Genomic DNA, 21475 nt, shown 5'->3' with positions numbered 1-21475 from the left:
GCTTTAAATTAAGAAATCTCCATGAACGTTATCCACTGCACTCCATGTTACACAGCTTAGTATGCAACAGATAATGTCTTAAGAAGTTTCTTAACTTAAAGCAGTTCACTTCCAAAAGTTGTCTTTTGCGCAACTGTGCAACATGATTTCAGCCACTATACAGTGGTGCCTCGCTTTACGATTTCCCCGCATTACAACGAAACCGCATTACGACGATCTTTTTGCGATTGCAAAATGATGGTCTGAATAGGGTTTTTTTCGCTTTGCGATGATCGGTTCCCTGCTTCGGGAACCGATTCTTCGCAAAACGACGATTTTCCTCCAGCTGATCGACAGTTTCAAAATGGCCACCCGATAAATAAAATGGCTCCCAGCTGTTTTCTGGGACGGATTCCTCGCTGCACAGGCACCAAAAATGACCACCCTATGGAGGATCTTCACTGGACGGTGAGTTTCCAGCCCATTGGAACGCATTGAAGGGGTTTCAATGCGTTTCAGTGGGCTTTTTATTTTCGCATCACGACGTTTTTTTCTACAGCTATTTCGCTGGAACGAATTAACATCGTAATGCGAGGCAGCACTGTATAGTTTTGTCTCATGATACTATAATGCCTGTGGTGTACCAAATAGCTGTCTGCTGCTAATCCCAGTTTGCTATAGTTTTTGAAAATGATGTGTTTGTGGAAGGATCCTACCCCATCTCTTTTAATAGCAGATGGTTTCCCTCTGTTCTCCTGTCCTTAATACCACTGCTGTGTACTGTTAACATTAGATGGTGCGGTAGCAACTGAAAGTAGGAAACTCCCACTTCCACTTTCCTCTAAGTGTGCTAAAACAAGATGTTCTGGAAGCAGGTATCCTATTTTAGAGCAAAAGTATTTATTTTATTTATATCCCACCCATTTAGACTGAAGTCTACTCTGGGCGGCTAGCAACAATATTAAAATAAAACTACAATATTATTACACTAGATGATGGCAAAATAAGTTAGGTATCAACAGGAGGGAAGGCCTGTCTGAAGAGCCAGGTCTTAAGTTGGCTCTTAAAAACACCCAGCAAGGGAGTCAGACAAATTTCTGGGGGGAGATTGTTCCAGAGCTGAGGGGCCACTGCTGAGAAGGCCCACTTTCTTGTTCTTTCTCTTCAGGCCTCCCTTCTGGCTAGAGCGAATAGTAGATCTAGGTGGGAGAAGGTGTTCCTTCAGATATTGAGGTCCTAAATTGTTTAGGGCCTTATGTGTCATCATTAATACTTTGAAATCAATGTGGAAATGAACAGGTAACCAATGCAAGGCCGCCAGAGTGGGGGTGATATGTTGGTGTTTCCAGTAGGAAGTCTGGCTGCCGCATTCGGCACCATTTGAAGCTTCTGCATCAATCCCAAAAGTAGCCCCACGTAAAGTGCTTTACAGTAGTCTAATCTCAAGACTACAAGCGCATGGACCAGAGTGGTAAGGGCCCCGACATCAAGATAGCTGGGCAATGCACCAAAGATGGAAGTAGGCGGTGTGGACCACTGACGCTACCTGGATTTCCATGGTAAGCACCGGATCAAGATGTATCCCTCAGTCTTTGTGGTGATAGTCACCCCCCCAAAAAAAAGTGAGGGTGTTTCCCAAACCACCAATGTCTGGGCCACCCACCCTCAGGACCTCCGTCTTGTCCGGGTTCAGCCTCAGACCATTCGCCTGCATCCATCCCAGAACTGCATCCAGACAGCGCTGAAGGGATGGAACAGCATCCACTGTTCTAGGAAAAAAGGAGATGTAGAGCTGGGTATCATCAGCGTACTGATGACATGAAGCCCCACACCCCCTGATGACCTGACCCAGTGGCCTCATGTAGATATAAAACAGCATTGGAGAAATAATCGAGCCCTGCGAAACCCCACAATTGGGATTCCACGGAGTTGATACACTCTCCCCAAGCTGTACTCTCTGGGGATGGTCCTCTAAGAAGGATCGGAGCCAGGCTAACACCGGACCACCGCTTTCCAGCTCAGAGAGCCTCCCCAGGAGGATACCGTGGTCGACGGTATCAAAGGCGGCTGAGATACTGAGAAGGACCAACAGAGACATTTTGCCCCTGTCAGCCTCCCTCAGGAGGTCATCAAACAGGGTGACCAATGCCGTTTCCGTACCGTGGCATGGCCTGAAGCCAGATTGAAATGGATCCAAGGCGCATTGGTTTCATCCAGTCAACCACCACCCTCTCTACCTCTTTACTAAGGAAAGAAACATTGGCAGTGGGCCTATAATTGCCAATATTGTCCGCTGCCATATTTGGTTTCTTCCTAATGGGCCTAATGAGTGTCTCCTTGAGGGAGAGACCCATTAATTATTGGGTCCTGGAGAAACCCATTAATTATTGCAGTGGCCCATTTGGTTATTATAGGCCTAGCTGCTTTGATTAGCCAGGCCGGGCAAGAGTCAAGAGAGGAGGTGGTGGCCCAACAGTGATCAAGGACTTTGTCACAATAATATGTACTGTGTTGTTTCCATTTTGCAGGTTGCACTCAAGATGAGGACTGTTCCTCAAAGAGCTGCTTACACCAAACCTTTTTATAGACCAATGTTCTTATCCCTGGATGGAATATATTTGTTAGTTACTGGGTGTATGTTCCATCTCTCTCCCAAAATGGGATGCAGGATGACTCATTACAATATTGCAGTAATATTACTTGAATACAGAATTTAAACATGTCAAATATTAAAACAAAATTAAATTTAAACCAAAGTGTGCAACAGTTTAACATAGTTTTAAAATGTACCAAGGAAAATACAGCATGCAACTTTTAAGAGTTCCCTTCCTTAGCAGCCAGTCAGATGAGGCTGATGGAGCGTTTTGTTGCCTTTCTAATGCAATTCAGTGATGTTAGCTCCATATTGTGTGGGAGAATCAGTAAGAGCAGCTTAAATCACAAATGATTTTGGAAACTGGATTACAATGGTATTTTTAATCCTTTTGCAGCACATTGCTAATGTTAGAACTCCAGCCTGCCAACTGTAGTCCTTCTCTTTATGATTTCAGGGCTTTAAGAAACCTTACAAAACGATGTTTTCATTTTCTTTTAGATTTTCCAAAGTACTGACAAAACATGCTAGTGAAGAAGAAGACCTAGATGGAATAATTAAAGATATAATTGATGAAAAGAGCTGTGCCAAAAATGTTGAGGTAAATAGACTCCAAGCCTGTGACAGATTTGAAAGTTTGGGAATCTAATTAGAAAGAGGAAGCTGTCATTTTGAAACGAGAAGTAAGGAATGGCTTTTAATATCACTACGTGGAGTTTGTGAGAAGTTAAGATCAAGGATGTGATACAGTCACTGTGGATTCTTCAGTTTTCTTTCTTTCCCCAAGGAAATAACAATGCTTCAATTAAATTGTCTCTGAGATCACTTTTTTAAAAAAATCACCAGTCAAAGCAGCTGTACAGAAGTAATTGCTAAAGCTTTTAAAGATATTGATGAACTGGGAGCATCAGATTAATGACAATAAATAAGTACCTTGAGCTTTCCCAATCTTGATATGTGCTGCCAATGTCAGAGTAAAATAAGCTTCTTTCCACTTTAATGATAACTTTTGAGTTGAAGCATCCTTCTCCCAGTAGGAATATGTGAACTTCCCTTCTTCTGACTGTTGGTATGTGTAGCCTAGTACTAGTTACTGTTAAAATACTTTTTAATTTAAAAGGCCATTTGTGTCCTAGAGGGGTGTAGAGACCCCATTGCTACATGTTTGGGCCCATGGGGGCCTCTTTTTCCCCCCAAAGTGACAGGAGACTTCCAGTTTTGAAAAAGATCCCAACCACCTCCAGGCCTGAAAGAGGTCTGGGAGGCACAAAATAATTTCTCTGCATATGATGGAATATGATTTACTGATTTTTAAATATTGGTTTTATGTCATTTGATTATACCTGTAATTTGATCTTATGGAGAGATGTTGGATTACATTATGTATTGTTTTGTTGTTTTTGACTTTTGTTTATTTCATCCATAAGATGACTTAAATCTTTATTATCAATAAGATGTCCAAGCAATAGAAGGGAAAATAAAAATGTCAATAATAATACTAGTTAGTATAAAATTGAAAGCGGGCTGGATAGCTCAGTGGTTTAGGTAGCTGACTGCAGAGCAAGAGGTTGAGTCCCTAGTTTGATTCCCTACTGTGCCTCCTGAAGAGAAGAGCCAGCCTATGTTGCCATGGTCAAGCTATACAGTCCAAGGATGCTTCCCGAAGAAGAGAATGATAAACCACTTTCGAGTACTCACTTCCTGAAAAACACTTGAAAGGATTGCCATAAATCAGAATTGTGTTGTTGTGTGTGTTGTTGTTTCTTGCTGTTGTTACATAAAATATAATAAAAACAAAATTGTTATGTTACCTTTAAGACTAATAAATTGATTTCACTGTGGTCTGTTAACCTTAAAAGCATCACATTATTTTTGTTTTGTTTGTACTGAAACAGACTAATGCTACTACCTCTTTGAAAATAATAATTGCACTTATTTTTCTATCTCCCATCTGGCTCGCCTCAAAGTATGTTCCTGCTCATTATCTGAAAACAAACACATAATATCTTTTTATAGTACCAATCCATGTTAAAATCTCACCATTCCCCTGTTTCTGTTTGTTAGAAACAAACATCAAAATTGCCCAGCTGTGCATCTGAAAATAATATTACAGTCATTCAAGCCCATGGTAAAAGGTAGGTTAAAATTATATCAGTGAATAAACGTTTAGTGATCAGTAAATGACTCACTGAAACCTAACTGCATGGGTTCAAGTAAAGAATGAGATGGTGGGTGGGATCAAGAGTCAGTTGCACATACGGTGCTATCCTGCACGTTTTTGCCTGGTCCCACTGAACTCAATGGGGATGGCTGCCAGTTGTTTAACACTGGCAACAAACAGAATAACTCACTCTTCCCATCCAACCTAGTTATGCTGTTGGTAGGACAATAACAAGGAGTGCTCTATTCTCATATTCAAAACATACACCTTGACTTTAACTCTTGCATTTTGCCTTTTGTAACTTACCTTCTTTGTAGATCTCAGGATTCTAGTAAATCTTGTTATTCTGCTGCCAAAGTCCATAAAAACTAGAACATTACCCTGTGCTAACTATTTACTTTATTTATTGTCAGGAGATTGTAGTACATGCAAAGTCCGTATGAATTCAGTACAGTACCTGCATAATACCATATTTTTCTGTGTATAAGACACTCCCATGTATAAAATGCCCCTCACTTTTCTAACCCAAAATTAAGAAATCTAAGTTTAGCAAGTGTATGGGGAAAGGGATCAAAGCACTGCAGGCTCACTTTGATCCCTGCTTTCCCCTCCACTTGTTTTTTCTCACCTCACCTTACTTCCGTGTATAAGACGACCCCAAATTTTTAGTCTAAAGATTTTAGACAAAAATATAGTCTTATACATGGAAAAATACAGTGCCTGCCTATTTCTCTCTTTCTCCAAGGGGGCATACCTGTGGGTGCTGTCATTATGGATGTTTGTGCTTTAGAATTTACCTGCACTGATCTGTCCTCTCTCTCGTAAAGCAAGGAAACAGGGAGGTTTTAGATTTCAAGGAGATATATGAAGAAAATGCAGATGTTCTGGGAGACAGTTTCAAATAGGGGCTAAAAGCAAGAAATAATAAATTATTAATAGTCATGGCATATAGTTCATATCAATTTGAAACTAGGTCTGAATTCAATTAACTTATATACAACCCTATATTTTAAATAGCTCTGTAAAGAAAAGGTAGTGCCAGTTCTTACTTATATTGTACATAATATTCCAATGCCTTATAAAAATATTAATCATATTACCATCTTCAGCAGCATTCTAATTTTTGACATCTGCAGTATTTGGTAAGAACTAGGCAGGGACTGGAATGCATTGCATTTTTATAAAGATAATTCTACAGAGGTTTATTCTGAACTGTATAATTGAAAAGGTACACATGTTCATTTCCAAGAAATGAAATGGTTACTATATGGATCTTCCCATTTTAATTCTTGCAGATGTTGCCCAGTATACCTTGGTGGAAGCACTGCACCATATGGTATTGGAACAAATATTTCACAGAGGTAAGTTTTTTTTTAAAAAAAAAATGTTGATCACATGATTATATCTGCATGTTTCTTAAACTGGAAAGGAACACAGGAAGTTGTTTATACTAAATGAGATCACTGGTCCCTCTGTATAACACATATCAGCCTCCTCTATGTAATGCCCTTTCAATGTGCTGGAACTAGAACCCCATGACAAAATATCACACTCTTTTGAATTTTGTGATGCTGTTTTTGTCTTAAGAATTGTGTTAAAATACATTTACACACAGAGAGAGAGAGAGAGTATATACATAATATGAAATACATATTTAAAACACACATTTTTGCATGGGATTGCTTTTGAAAAGGCACATGTTGGATCTTATAAATCTTATGAATGAACACTTGAGAAACTGACATACACTTTATCATTTGTCCCAAATTTTGGTTCCTTGTGATGCAGGATAAGTAAACCACAACCAAGGTTCCTGACTAATTTGAGGTGTAATGCAGAAGCTTTTTATAAGGAGGCAACCACCTGGAGGGAAACTTTTTGGGGGAATTATTAATTGCATTTAGTCAAATAGGAAAGTTGGCAGTTGCTAATACAGTAATATATTTAATCTCTTTTTTTCAGCTAGATAACCTAGCAACCAAATTGCCACAGCCTGTTCCATTTTAATCAGTTGTTTAGCGAGGACTATACTAAGGATCAGGATTGTTACCTGACCATTAAAATAAACCTTAAAATTTTATACTATGCGTTTTGATTAGTTAGTGTATTAAATGCAAGTACTATATATTATTTTGTCTTGTTCAGTTTGTTTAAACAAATCAGTGATATTGGTCTATTTTTATTTTGAACAGAACCTGTGATCAGTTACGTTGTATTGCGTGTGACTTCCGTGTTTCTCATTACAATGACTATCACTGGGACAAATCATGTGATTACCTCTTTTTCAGGTATGTTTGTGGTATCTGATGTCATGAGTCTGGTGTGTTCCCACTGGCATTTGATTGGTAGATTACACCAAACTACTTCTGGCACAATAGCCACTTGACATTTCCAGCGTTCTCTATAATATATGCTCCAGTTTCAGCCTTCACAGCATTAACAGCATCCCCCAATTTACTGCCTTTCAGATGTATTAAAATACAACTCCTAGTAATTCTGGAGCAGTGGCCATGCTGGAAGAAAGTGATAGAAATTAATAGTTCAATAGACTATATCTGAACTGTTCCCAGTTAGGATAAGGTGGCATGTAGAATGGTGGGGATCTTTTAGTATTTTAAGTCTGAAAAATGCTGTACCAAAGGGCTTAGATGTCAATGGCAAAGATGTGCATTTTTATTTGTGTTCATTTCCCTCTGTAGCTACTACTAGCCCCTCTTTCTTAATAGTTGTTAATTCTATTTAAAAAGTGATTTGGAGAGGAGAATCAAGCCTCACACTCACTGCTTGTAGGCAGAGACATTGAACAATCTAATCACAGCATGTCTGACCAAGGTAAAATCCTAAACTCAGTTTATTTATTTGGACATATAGCCAAAAAAACGGAACTCAAGGAGACTTAGATATTGAATAAATTAAGAATTCAGTATAAAACAGAAAACTTGATCAACTCTGGAAACTGAATTAATTGTTGCCCAGCTGACAACAATCAGATAGATTGTTTCAAAACACATCCCTAAGAGAACTACAGTACTCTCTGGTAACAAAAATGGACCAATATCCAGTTAAACTATCTTAGGTAGGGAATCGTATGCTCCTTGTAACCAGTCCAACAGCCTAGCTGCAGCATTTTGGACCAGTTGAAGTTTCCAAGCCATATAAAAGGCAACCCCACATAGAACAATTCAAACATGGTATTACAAAGGAATAGGATACTGTGACAAGGCTAGGGGCAGATGCAGTTGGTACACAATGTCTAACTGTCATAGGGATGTCCAGATCCTGAATTCAGAAGCACGCGCGCACACACTGCTAAAGTTCTAATTTTAATAGAAAGTACAATTCATCAAGCTGAGAAAGATTTGCTTCTGACTGGAAATATAAGTTGGCCATCTGCAGCATCAAGGAGAAGATGCTGTTATGGTAATGGCTGTAGATTGGCATAAGACTCTTTTAAAATGTCAAAACTGATCTGTGTCAGGACAGTGTCTGTAAGGTTCCCATGCATTTATCTTACCCTTATGTGCACATGCATTGCTTGCTAAATTCACGCAAATGACTGAAGTATTGATTCATGGGCTTGTGTCCAGAGAGTCACAAGCAGGCTTGTTCTTGCAGAAGAAGGGTGTCTTGTGTTTGGTGTAGCTGCTTATATTTGCACAGATGCAGAAACATTCAAAATGCTACTCTGGAGGACTGGAGATCTTTCCAGAATGGCATGTATTTGTGGGTGGTGTTTCACCTTGGCAAACAACAGAGGTACACGCCCTTTGCATGAGTGAAATTTCCTGGCACTTAAAGATGGGTGGGTGTATACTTAGATTCAATATTTTAAAACTTCCAAAAAGATGTTTTAAAAGACTGTTCTTGATTGATAGGAACAATATGCCTGAATTCAGTAAGTTAAAGATGAAGATGGTACCAAAGAAGGGATCACGGGCTTATGCTTGTCAATGTTCTTGGAGGTCTATAAATGAATTGACAGATCTCTCAACAGACCGTCAGCTCCGCTGGGTATGTAGCAAACACACTGAATGAAGTCACCTTGCACAATCAAATGCCCACTTGTGTCTGAAGACCAGCATTGCTTGCCGTTGTGTGTGATGAATCAAGTGTGTTCTATATTCAATTAGGTCTTGTTGCTGTTTCAAATATATACCGAGCACTTTGCCTAGTCTGCAGCTCCATTGTGAACTAACCTAACTGGGTAGAATGATAAGGCACAAACCTGAACTTCTGATGCATGGAGAACCAGGCTGGCAAGAATGCCTTAGTCTGAGCACTAGGGATGTTGCAGTGTTGCTAAATAGTTTGGGCTCTGACACCTCCCTCCACCAGTACAGTGATATGAGGAGGAAGTCGAAAAGACCTAATGTCTGTCATAGAAGCCATCTGACAAATGTAGAAGAGAAAGATACACAAAGCTAATGTGTAGCTATAGCACTTTTTAAATATAGTGCACTACTTGTGGAGCATTTGAAACATAAAATATTGAGGTGTTTGTATATTCTGAAAAAGATTCTGACAATGGGGAGTAAGATAATAGAGCTGTGGTGTTTTTCTGCAGTTATGTATTGAGTCTCAATTAATACCACTTTGGAGTAATAGTTTAATATTATATTGGAGTAATGACATTCACAGTCAAGGCCAGAGCAAGTAACAGTGTCAGATGTGGTGATGATGCTAATGACACCACAGTGTCAGAATTCTAAAAGGTATCATTTCTAGATCTTTAGGCTACAATCTTAATAGAATTTTACCCGGGTTAAGCCCAGGTAAGGATAGAGTGCTCCTTGTTTCCAGGTCAACTTGTATAGGATTGGACTGTATAGTGTTTATGCCATTCCACATTATCTCCTTAAGGCTGCAGTCCTGTAAGTAACTGACCTGAAAGTCCCATTCAGTTCAGTAGGACTTGCCTCTGAGTAAAATGCCTAGGATTGAACGGCAGAAAGCTTTTCTTGTAAAGGATATTATGAAAGAGCCAATGCATTTTATGAAATAATATCTTAAACCAACAATTTTTCTTTGTGGAAGGGGCAAAAAATCACTCTACAATGTTTAAGCTAATCTGAAAATGTCAGATATTCGTGTTGATCATCTTGTAAGATTCAGCATATTCAGATTTGCTATGTTTTTCTGTCAAAATGCCATATGCAGTGACACTTGTTGAATTGTATTAACCTAGTTCTTTAACCAATTCCTCTTTATATATTGTTTTCTCTGCCTGTGATACACAGTATTACCCCAGCAGTTTTTCTGTAACACTGGAAGTTGAAGAGTGCTTGAACTTAAGCAATAACGGGTCAATAGCAAACACTTTGTGAAGCACAGTTTTTCCTTATTACTGTAATCTCCAAATGTCTACACATAAAAACAAGTCCGACTGATTTCAGTGGCTTCTCACACTGTGTAAACAGCTTAGAATCAGAGTATAAACGATTTTGATATGCTTTCTTTAAAGAAAATATATGACATGGAAATAATTCCTTCTAAATTTCATGTTAATGCTACAGTCATTAAAAGCTTTATTCTTAGTATTTTTGAATGGCCTGGCTATGTTTCATATTTTGCTTATTATCTTTTGTCCTTATTGACACTGACATTGTTTTGATAGATAACTTCTACTGGAAATTTTAAAGTATACCACTAGCATGATGATATTGAAACAGTGAAGGAGGAACTCATTCACTGTACAATGGGGAGAGAATGTGTGGCCCTGCTGTTATAATTGGACAGCATCTCTCATAAGCCTCTACGAGCCTAGATAGTGGTCAGAGGTAATGGGAGTCCAACAACATCTGGAATGCCACATGTTCATGAGCCCTGTCTTAAGGGCTAATGGGTTATAGGAATATAAAAACTGGATATTGATGTTCTTTGGAAGCAGCAGATGCTGGCTAAATATGGGTGGCTGGAACCCACAGACAGGTAGATACAGACACTCGATGGTGCTTCCAGACAAGAGTTTCCTACTGTTCACAATTAACACAATCCTATTGGTTAGTTACACCAGTGTAAGCACAGTGGCATAAATCATAGTGGTGCTTCATGCCACTACTAAACAAGTTGCCTCTTATCATGCGCCAACTTATATTACTAGCATGCAACAGGGGATATAAGGAGCAACTTGTTAAACAGAGGCAATTCACCTTTGCAGTGTATGCCACTGCACAGGATTATTCTACCAAATCATGTTCTGCAGCTGTTCCACATTTTTTTCTGATAAGACAAAAAAATAGGAAAAAACAAAGGAGAAGCACAGGAGGACTGCAGTGTGAAGAATATTATCTAGGTCCCCTGCCAGCTTCAGTGAGAGAGCATTCCACAGGTAAGACAAAAATGCTATCTGAAAGCATCTTAGATGTGGGTGCTGATGATGATGATGGCTTACCTTGAAGATTCCTGGAGTAAGATACAGAAAGAATGTTGAACACTTGAATGATGTTACACAAATGCAAAGTGTTTATATATTGTATTCTCGAAGGTTTTCACGGTTGGGATCCGATGGTTGTTGTTTTTTCAGGCTGTTTGGCCGTGTTCCAAAAGTTTTTCTTCCTAACATTTCGCCAGTCTCTGTGGCTGGCATCCTCAGAAGACAGGAGTTAGAACTCTGTCTGTGTTCTGAGTTCTAACTCCTGTCCTCTGAAGATGCCGGCCACAGAGACTGGTGAAATGCTAGGAAGAAAAACCTTCAGAACATGGCCAAACAGCTTGAAAAACCTACAACAACCATGTTTATATACTATTGTCCAAATTGTTTATATATATATTAGTATTTCATTTCCATGGTTCTGTTTTGCACAGCCAGTGTTCTCAGCCTTAATTGCCCCCTCCCCTTTGTTCCTAGCAAATTAAATCTTGTACAGTAACCATTTACTTTGAGGAAAAACTTTTCAGTGGGCTTACAGAACCTTCAAGCTTCAATTCACTGGGGAAAGCATCAACTGCAAGCAGAATATTTCTATGAGCTGGTTTTTGGCTGGTTTACACATCTCCCCCAGTGCATGTTAGCTCTTGCTTGGTTGTTGTTTTGACCACCCCATAAAGCTAAAGCACTCTCTAGTTGGTTTACAAGATAACTGTGCAAACAGCACTTTGTCCTGCCCTGCCCCCAATGAGCTGGGTACCCATTTTACCAACCTTGGAAGGATGGAAGGCTGAGTCAACCCTGATGCAGCTATGTGAATTCATCAGGTTGTCATCGTCTTGGTCATCCTGTGCATATTTGCTGAATTGTTCTGATGGATAGGTTGATAGACGTTTAGTCAGATCACACTTAGAAATTATTGGAATATGCTCTTGACAAGATTTGCCAGTGCCTGTTCCATTGGCTGGGGAGGCGGTGGAAGGGAATGCACAGCACCTCTGGGGCTGCACCTATGAACTGGCACAAGCCTCCAAACAGAGGTCGATGCCCATCTCTAATGCAGAATATGCTAATCTCAGTGTGGTCAGTGGTTAACTAATGGCTTCTGCAATCCCTCGTATGGAAATGTTGGGACACAAAACAGCATCTCTCATATTTTGAAAATGATTTTTTTAAGCACACATCCAAACAGGTTTATGGAGAACAGACTATCTGGATGCTTTGAATTTTGTATCTCAAACAATATTCACTGCTAAGACTTTTAAAAATTAAATAAGATACCAATAAATGTCTTAAAATACCCAGCATTGTTCTTCTATGTAACATCTTGTCATTCCAAAGTTTTCAATTGCTATTCTAGTTGCAAGAACTCATGAGGGAGCCAGAGCCCAGAATTCCAGAAGAGTCTTCGAGTGGCTGAACTTACGAGGCTTAACAGCTCTGATACATTGAAGTGCCATCACCATTTCTTGTCTAGCACCCTGGGCTGTTTCCCCAGGCCTACTAAGAAAACAAGAACTTGAGCCCTCTGCAGCCTCAGTCACAGGCAAACACCAAAGTATTGTAGCAAATAACAAAGCAGAAGGTGCTGGATTTAGTACCAGGAAATCTCCATACTTAGACACAGAACAAGGAGGATACTTAAGATAGTTGTAGTAAGAACAAAGAAACTCCAGAATAAATCAAAGGACCTCATCCAAAATGCAAAGATAGATCAAAACAAACAGCTAACTTTGCTGAACTGAACTTAAATACTAGCATGAATCTCACTGAAACTGGTATTTATTTTATTTTATATTTATTTATTTATTTTATTTCTATCCCACTTATTTGGTCAGTTAAGACCACTCTAGGAGGCTAACAGCATAAAAATAGAACAATAAATATATATAAAACAATTTTACATACAGATAGATATTTCAAAAACTGGGAGCAAACAAAGGGAGAAAGAAGGTAGTGTGAAATAGAAACAGACTACAATAAATACAGGATGCAGGCAGGGAAGAGACAAAAGGTGCTTGACCTGCTTTCATTGTTGTGGCCCATAGTAACTCTGGGGGAACCAAACAATCAGTCACAGGTCAGAAAGGCTAAAGCTTCCAAAGATCCTAGCATACATACTAGTTCTCACATCAACGCCAGCTGCATAACTTTCCCAATTTGCAGGCTTCACAGCTTGGCAACACAAAATAATAGATGAAACAATTTTGTCGGGTTCAGAATAGTCTTTTAAGCTGTCATGATGGAGATTCTGCTAAGATTCAGACCAAAGGTAAAAGGGCAAAAAGCTTCATTTCTGTCCAGAGGGGCAGGTGGAGGACAGATGTCAAGTGATTGGTTCAAAGAACGCACAATGAACAGCTGTAGAACTTGTATTCTAGAATGGCATCTATCAGCTGGATGGCATGCAGGAGATGCATGATCAGGATTTCTCACTTCCCCTTCCTAACGTCAAAAGAACCAAGAACATAGGAAAAGTGTGCTTTATCATCCCTTCCGCCCTTTCCCCAATAGAAATTATTGCCATTAGAGATGGGCACAAAGCATTTATGGTGTTTTATACAAAGTGTGCCATGTGGCACCACAAGTGCCAAGTGGGCCCATCTCCCTCCCACCCTGGCTCGGTCGCCCACTCACCATTTTTTGTGCACTGCCAGGATCTTCCTCCGTTGGTGACACGCCAATCTGGGCAGGAGCTTGGGCTGCCCTTCCCCACCTCTTCAGGCAGCCAATCACTCATCAGTTGTGCAGGGAGAATCCCTGTCCCTCCTCCTCATTGGAGTGGTCAGCTGCATGAGGAGGCAGAGGAGGGCAGCCCAAGCTCTTGCCCAGGCTGCCATGCCCACACCACTGAAGAAAGAGGTCTCTGACAGCACATGAAGAACAGTGGACCGGCCAGCTGGGGGGGGGAGAGATGGGCGCCTACCGCACCTGTGGTGCTGCGCAGAGCGTTTCCTACGAAGTGTGACGAAGCACTTCCTGCCCAATTGGCATTCAGCAGCCATAATATTAAATGTTGTGCTTCAAGTCTTGCTTTCCTTTTCTTCTGCATCCCTTTTTTTCCTTTTCTGACACTTTTTTTAGATTGTAAAGCATAGGGAAGAAACTGTTTTGTCCTTTCATTTACTTACCTTTTTTAAAAAAATAGAGTCTGGGAACTGTTGACCCAAAAGTAATTTCCTGGAAATATCAGGAAAAGAAGATGCTCATGTAAATACAAGATGGAGGAGTTAAGATCAGTATACTGTATTTAAAAACAAAAGTTCCTTTTCAAAACTGTAGAGGGCAGGCTTACCTTAAAGTAGTGGCTTGTCACTTCATGGGTGGGGTATACATTCAATAAATAAAGAAATAAAATAAAGTAGTACAGTTGTATTCATGTTTCTTTGATACAGGTCATTCCTCTTGTTTGTAACGCCACAAACGACGACTCCATTTGTTAAACAAGGACTTGATACATAGCTCCTTCATCAAACCATCCCTCTGGTTCTGGTCTCAGTGATATGAACTGGCTTGTATCATCAGCAAGTGTTTCTGATAAACTGCATAATTAAGGTGGCCATGTATCCTGCTTTATAGGGGATAGTTCTCTGAAGGCATGCCCAGTCCCATACTAGTTTAAAGCAAAGAAGCTGGAGTGAGAACCTTGAACATACCCTTCAACAGACAGTGGCTGGACAGCAGATGAACCAGGCATGTATATGGTCAGTCAGCAGCTCACACCATCTTCCCTGCTATAGTGAAATATATTGTGTCTCTAGTTATAGTAGTAATTTTCTAAATCTTCTTTTTAAAAACACAAACCTGTGTCTGCTTTTTTTCTGAGGTTTTAGTAATGCATTTCCTCCTATAAGGCAATGAGTAAGTGGTCACCTTCTGCTCAGTGCATGAGCAAGGACCCTATGGCCTAAACGCATTGAGCAGGGGGTTGGACCCAGTGGTCTTATAAGCTCCTTCTAGCTCAGTTATTCTATGATTCTCTAAAAGAGAAGGGCAATTGCGTCAGCTGCCCACCTGGGGGACGCCCATTTTCACACTGGTTGCCAGATCAGTCAAACAACAGGAAGCCTGCTGGAATAAGGAAGATGCATACACAATTGCCCTCCCACCCTACATTTAGGGAATTGAAAAATATATTGTGTTTGTTTTTTCCAGCCAGTGGGCTCCCAGCTGGCTGCCTGTGTGCATACGCCTGCCTCTCAGCTGAGAGGCAGGCCATACATACACACAGGCAGCCATCCAGGAGCCCATCAGCTACAATACTACCATGTTTCACCGAAAATAAGACAAGGTCTTATATTAATTTTTGCTCCAAAAACGCATTAGGGCTTATTTTCAGGGGATGTTTTTTTTTTTTTTCATGTACAACAATCTACATTTATTCAAATACAGTCATGTCATCTTCTTCTGGTTGCTGCACAATGGTGGATGGCGGGGTTTCACTTAACTAGGGCACATTTTTGGGGTAGGGCTTATATTACGAGCATCCCGGAAAATCCTAATAGGGCTTATTTTCAGGTTAGGTCTTATTTTCAGGGAAACAGGGTCTATGCCTCAAGGTGGGGAGAGCTTGGGCTAAGGGAGAGGCAGCCTACAGCTCCCGCAGGCCAGCAGCCTCTGTGCATGGCCCTGCCTTGAGGTGCATGTTCCCACACACAGAGGCTGCTGGCAGAGGATGGTGGCAACAGTGGCAGAGAAGGCAGTGGCAGGAAAAGGTAGGGAAGCAACTGGAGACAGTGGGAAGGGGCAGGGAGTAGGCTGTGGGGGGACAATGAACAAAGGAGTTTGTTCCATTGTCCAAAAATTCATTGGCTCAGGAAAGTTTGGGTTCTTCGGTTTGGATGAACCTGAACAGATCCAAATCAACTAATTAATTATTTTTGACAAACTTCCTGGTTCATCATTAGTTTTGTTCCTATCTCCACTCTGGATGGCTAACAACAATGGAAAACAGCTACCCACCTACTACCGACCACAAAAACATAAATACTGTACTAAATACCTATGAAAAGAACCCCAGAGGCAATATCAAACCAAATTCATCTGCAACCCCTTTGCTCCACAAGTATCAAAGGGGGAGAATATTCCTGAAAGTCTCTTCAAAAAGCACAGATACAACACATTTCCTGAAGGGAGGGAGCCCGGCATGTGTCAGCAGGTAACACTTTCGATAGTGTTGTGGGCACAACTGAGAAGGACCAGTTCCTGGTGGTAGTTTTCCTCTCTCGGGTGACCACTCACAACCACAAAGCCCAGATAGCTCCGGTGGCCCTGGTAGACAGTATTCATGAGAGATGAGGTCCCAGACTGTTAAAGGCCTCATACGTTAGCACCAGCACTTTGAATTTGGCACAGAAGCGAACAGGAAGCCAACGCAGGCAGAGATGTGGTTGTACCTCAGTGCTCCCAAAACTAACCTAGCTACCACATTCTGCACCTGCTGCTCAAGCTTCTATGTCATCTTCAAAGGCAGCTCCACATAGAGAGCAATGCAGTAGTCAATCCTAGAGATTACCAATGCATGGACCAGTGTAATTAAGGATTTCTATCCAGAAAGGGCCACAACTGCAATCTGCCGAAGATGGGGAAAAGCAAACCTGGCCACGACAGAGATTTGCTTCTCTATAAAAAGAGCCGGGTCCAGGAGCAAAAGGGACGTGGTGGCGCTGCAGGCAAAACCGCAGAAGCCTGTGCTGCAGGGTCAGAAGACCAAGCAGTCGTAAGATCGAATCCACGCGACGGAGTGAGCTCCCGTCGCTTGTCCCAGCTCCCGCCAACCTAGCGGTTCGAAAGCATGCAAATGCAAGTAGATAAATAGGGACCACCTCGGTGGGAAGGTAACAGCGTTCCATGTCTAAGTCGCACTGGCCATGTGACCTCGGAAGATTGTCTTCGGACAAAAACGCTGGCTCTATGGCTTGGAAACGGGGATGAGCACCGCCCCCTAGAGTCGAACACGACTGGACAAAAATTGTCAAGGGGAACCTTTACCTTTACCAGGAGCAAAACCAAGTTGTGGTCTTTTAAGGGAGTTTGACTCCATCCAGAGCAAGATATCTCCTAACCGAGCAGGCTTTCCTCCCAAAAACATGATCCACATCTTGTCAGGATTCAATTTCAATCTGTTAGCCCTCGTCCAGTCCATAATCAAGGTCAAGCATCACTCAAGGGCCCACACTGCTTTCGCTGCTGCTGATGAAATGGAGAGATAGAGTTGTGTGTCATCAGCATATCAGCATACTGACGACAGAAAACTCCAGATCTGCAGGAGACCTCCCCCAACTGCCTCATATAGATGTTAAAGAGCATTACACATAACCCGTCATCAAAGCTGAAATCACACTGCTTCTCCAGAAATATGATTCAGAGTTTTGTAGCACACAAATCAGAATTGCAAAAAAGTAATAGGTTGATGCCCATTCACAAAACAAAGCAAACTAATATGCAACCTATGAAATGTGTGAAAAGCTCCTGCAGGGACAATTGGATATTCTCAACAGTAAAAAGACCATATTCTAATAATAGGTTGTCTGTACTGTATAGTTTGGCCTTTAGTGTTGCTTTTAATTAGCCATGTGGGGTCGTGTTGGCTACCCATGAGCCTAATACAGTTAGTAAAGCAACATTATATGTCTTTTCACATTTTCATCAACAGCTAATCACCAGTCAAACAATATCACTCACACAACAAGAAGGGGAGCCATAGTGTCACCACTACGTTGCACCAACAGCATGATGGGCATTGTGTTGTATTTTCCTTCATGCCCTGCAGCATCTCATCCCACCCACCACCAACTCAGGGTCAGCTCGGCTGGGCTGAATGGGGAGAAACTGGGTAGAGAATGTTTCCAAGACATCATTCAAGTAAGCCACTGAGATTTCCGACTGCCCATATTGGTCAGATCTTCTTTGGTATAGTAGAATTGCATGCACACTATAGCATTAGAAAGCAGGAAGCAAAAAAAAAAATCCCAACAACTTTTTCCCCCACTAACAGTTACAAAACGACTTTCCTGTTCTAAATATTCTCCATCATGATGAAATAAAACAGCCTTTAGCCACAGACCATGCATGTAGGAGCAGGTTCTTGTGACTTCCCTGTTGACACACAAGACACTCAGCTGTGAACATACCCAAGCTGAGCAATGTTTTTAAAAGGCAGCAAAATGAATCTGTAAACATATGACTGAACTTAAATAGCTTCATTATGATTTATGTTTCTGTTAAGGAACAAACCCACAGCAGAGGATGTGTTGACTTACTATGTTTCAGCCAAGCTTTGCAGGCCAAGCTTCTGAACTTACTTTCTCCACTTCTCCCTGTCAGCTTATGATGTATATACTGTAAGTCACTTCAGTTTTGTGGTTTCCTTTCCGGAGAAAGATGGTTCTACTGCACTGATAAGAGAGGCCACTCCTTTTGATTAAGACTTTGCTTAAGAGTCATAATATGAAACCACATTTAATAAGGCAGGTGTTGGTTTGTCTTCAAAACAGAGTCATTTATACACATGAGAAGCAAGTAAAAGTTCAAACAAAGGATTTTTTTCTAGAAACACAAATCAACCAGCTGTAGATACAACTAACCCAGTGGAAAGTAATGTCCTCTATTAGTCATAACTAGGTTCCTTTCTGTAAGTTTAGGGAGGACTTGGAACACAGTTAACTTTGGCTAAATTGCATCCTGGTACCCAGCCCACCAGTTAGTCAGAAGTGGAATCATCTGTTTTTTCCTGTGGTCAAATACTGAAAAGATACGTGCAACCTTACTCTAAGCTTAAACACACTTAATTCTTTCTGCTATAAGAGTCACTCTGTTGTTTATGTTAAAGATTAATTTTTGGTAATCCCGTGCTGGCAAAGGTTATCCCTCTCTTAGCTTTTCCTTTGGATCAGCTATCAGCCTTTCATTTTAAAATGTCAGTTGTGTCCCAAAAGGCCCTTGAAATGTTATGACTGAAGACATAAATGTTGTGGATGTCTGATTTCTTTCAGGACATTGCAATTCATTAAACAATCTAGTCTTGATCCTCCTTTAATTTGACACAGATTACCACTTGCCTTGTTGGGGTACAACTACACTGCATTCATTTCCCCCTTGGTTTGTGTCAGACATGGCACAGTTAAATTTGACATATTTGCTCTTTACTACATTACATGCAGTTATCATCAGGGAGATGGGTCTCTTTTCCATGGGCATTCGTTGCTTTTTTGTCCAAATAGCAAAGCTAGTGATTTCATCTGCATCATTTTTGTGGGGGTGGGGGTGTTTCTGGCATATATGGTACAAAGGCACAGTGGCAAGTGTGTCCTAGAGTGATGTTGACAGTAGGGTGGCTTTTTTAAAAAAAATGGCAAGTTACACCACTGAATTGCTATGACAGGCAAAACTGCAGTACTTATCTAACAGTGGTGAAGTAAAAAGGCAGAATTTTAAAACATTATTTAGAGGTGAGATGAGATGCACTCACTTTAGGGAGGTGTTCCCACTGTACTGCCATACCACTATCCTCAATGAAAAGGATGCCAGTACAGTGGGAACATCCCCCTCAAATGAGCACATCTTGTCTCTCCTCTGAACAATTTTTAATTATATGTTTCCACTTTGGCAGTATCTCAGATGAACACTGCCATTTCACAAGCTGTTATATCAGTTTAGTGTTATGTCACTTGCAAAAAAAATTTTTTTAAGACATGGGGAGAGGGCAACATTAATGACAGAGAAGGGTGAATGACTTTTGTTCTCAGCGAGAATTGTAGCAATTTGCAGTGTGGCATGGACTCTTTACCTAAAATTGCCCAGGATAATTAAACATTCTATGTGAATTATGTTAGTGATTTAACTGCCACAGGAAACTTTAAATCAACCCAGGACTTTAAATCAACCCTATCTAGTTGCAACCTTGGATAAAGAGATGCTTCCTGATATGAATCAAATTTCCCTTCAATGGAAACAGAATGGACATAATATATGTGTTGTGCTAGAATACACTTGCATATCACCAGGGTGGACAAATCTACCTTGCTGGACTGGAATACCTGAGTTTAGAACATGAAGTAAATTTAAGGCAGCTCAGAAGTTTGGCTAGGTACTTATTTTCTTTGCAATGTGAAACAATGACTTACGGGATCAATACCAAAGACTGAATGGATATAAATGAATAAAATCACAGTTTGAGAAGGAATCAGACTACAGTGGGGTCTTGACTTGAGAACTTAATCCGTATTGGAAGGCGGTTCTCAAGTCAAAAAGTCTGTAAGTCAAGTCTCCATTGACCTACAGTGCATTGAAAACCGATTAATCCCGTAACAGGCCGTTTTTGTTCCATTTTGGTTTTTTTCTGGTCTGTAAGTAAAATCTCAGTCTGCAAGTCAAACCTAAATTTTGCAGCCAGAGAAGTCTGTAACTCAAAAAGTCTGTAAGTCAAGCCGTCTGTAAGTCAAGGGTCCACTGTAATCAATAAAAGTCCAGATTGAAGACGAAGGTAAGGCTGATATATACAGTATTTTGGATCCATCAAAATTTCATATATTACTTTTTTAGTTTTCAGAGACATGATAACAAACATCACACTCCGAAAAAGCCAATTCCATTGTGAAATGGCTCTCACTGTTAAGATGTTCTCCCCTAATGTTTAGTCAAAAATCTCCTTTCTTGTACAGTTGGTGCCTTGATTTACGAACTTAATCCATTCCAGAAGATGGTCGTAACTTGAATTGGTCATAAATCAAAGCACCATTTCCCATAGGAGTGCATTGAAACCCCATTAATCTGTTCTGGCGGGGGGGATCACCAAAAAATCCCACAAAAAAACACTGCAAGCCCCACTGGAATGCACTGGGGCCGGGGGGGGGGGAAATCACAAAAAAACACAACACCACCACAGCAAGCCCCATTGGAACGCGCTAAGGTTGGGGGGGCAATTGCCAAAAACCAAACAAACAGAGCAAACCCCATTGGAACATGCTGGGGCCAGGGGAAAAAAATCACAAAACAACAACAACACAGCAAGCCCCATCAGTCAAGGCACCCCTGTACCTTGAATCTATTGTTTCTGGTGCCATCCTCTTAAGCTGTACAATTACTGTGAATCAAATGATGTGATCCCAGTTTTGTCCAAGGTCTCATTTTGTCCATTTTGATAGGAAGAGACTTTTAAGGTCTTTAGCTTAGTCTTTCCCTTCTTCCAGGGATTATTCAGTTGGAGAAGATGATTGAATGCAACATCAAGTATATATGCAACTGCACTGCAAATGTGCAAAGAGCAGCATAAGAAGCTACATATATGGGGGAAAGGACTAAGAAAACACTTCCTACTGAAGTAGGAAGGGAAATGCATGAGGCCCCTCCCCCATTTCACTTTAAAATCCATAAG

The 21475-nt window shown here is 40.7% G+C and overlaps 1 protein-coding gene across 1 annotated transcript in view; it reads left to right on the top strand.

Annotated features, from left to right (window-relative positions):
* CFAP418 (cilia and flagella associated protein 418) overlaps nt 1-10270 on the top strand; it is an 11880-nt gene extending 1610 nt beyond the window's left edge. The window contains exons 2-6 of the mRNA XM_020785413.3: nt 3074-3173; nt 4637-4707; nt 6029-6094; nt 6926-7021; nt 8609-10270. Of these exons, the coding sequence (XP_020641072.2) occupies nt 3074-3173; nt 4637-4707; nt 6029-6094; nt 6926-7021; nt 8609-8768 (493 nt within the window). The 3' untranslated portion in view covers nt 8769-10270. The remainder of the gene's footprint in view (nt 1-3073; nt 3174-4636; nt 4708-6028; nt 6095-6925; nt 7022-8608) is intronic.
* Nucleotides 10271-21475: the final 11205 nt, after the last annotated feature.

Source organism: Pogona vitticeps, chromosome 4, assembly GCF_051106095.1.
Source record: "Pogona vitticeps strain Pit_001003342236 chromosome 4, PviZW2.1, whole genome shotgun sequence".
NCBI lineage: Eukaryota > Metazoa > Chordata > Lepidosauria > Squamata > Agamidae > Pogona > Pogona vitticeps.
Note: the sequence above shows the minus strand (reverse complement) of the source record. Positions and strands in the feature narration are given on the sequence as shown.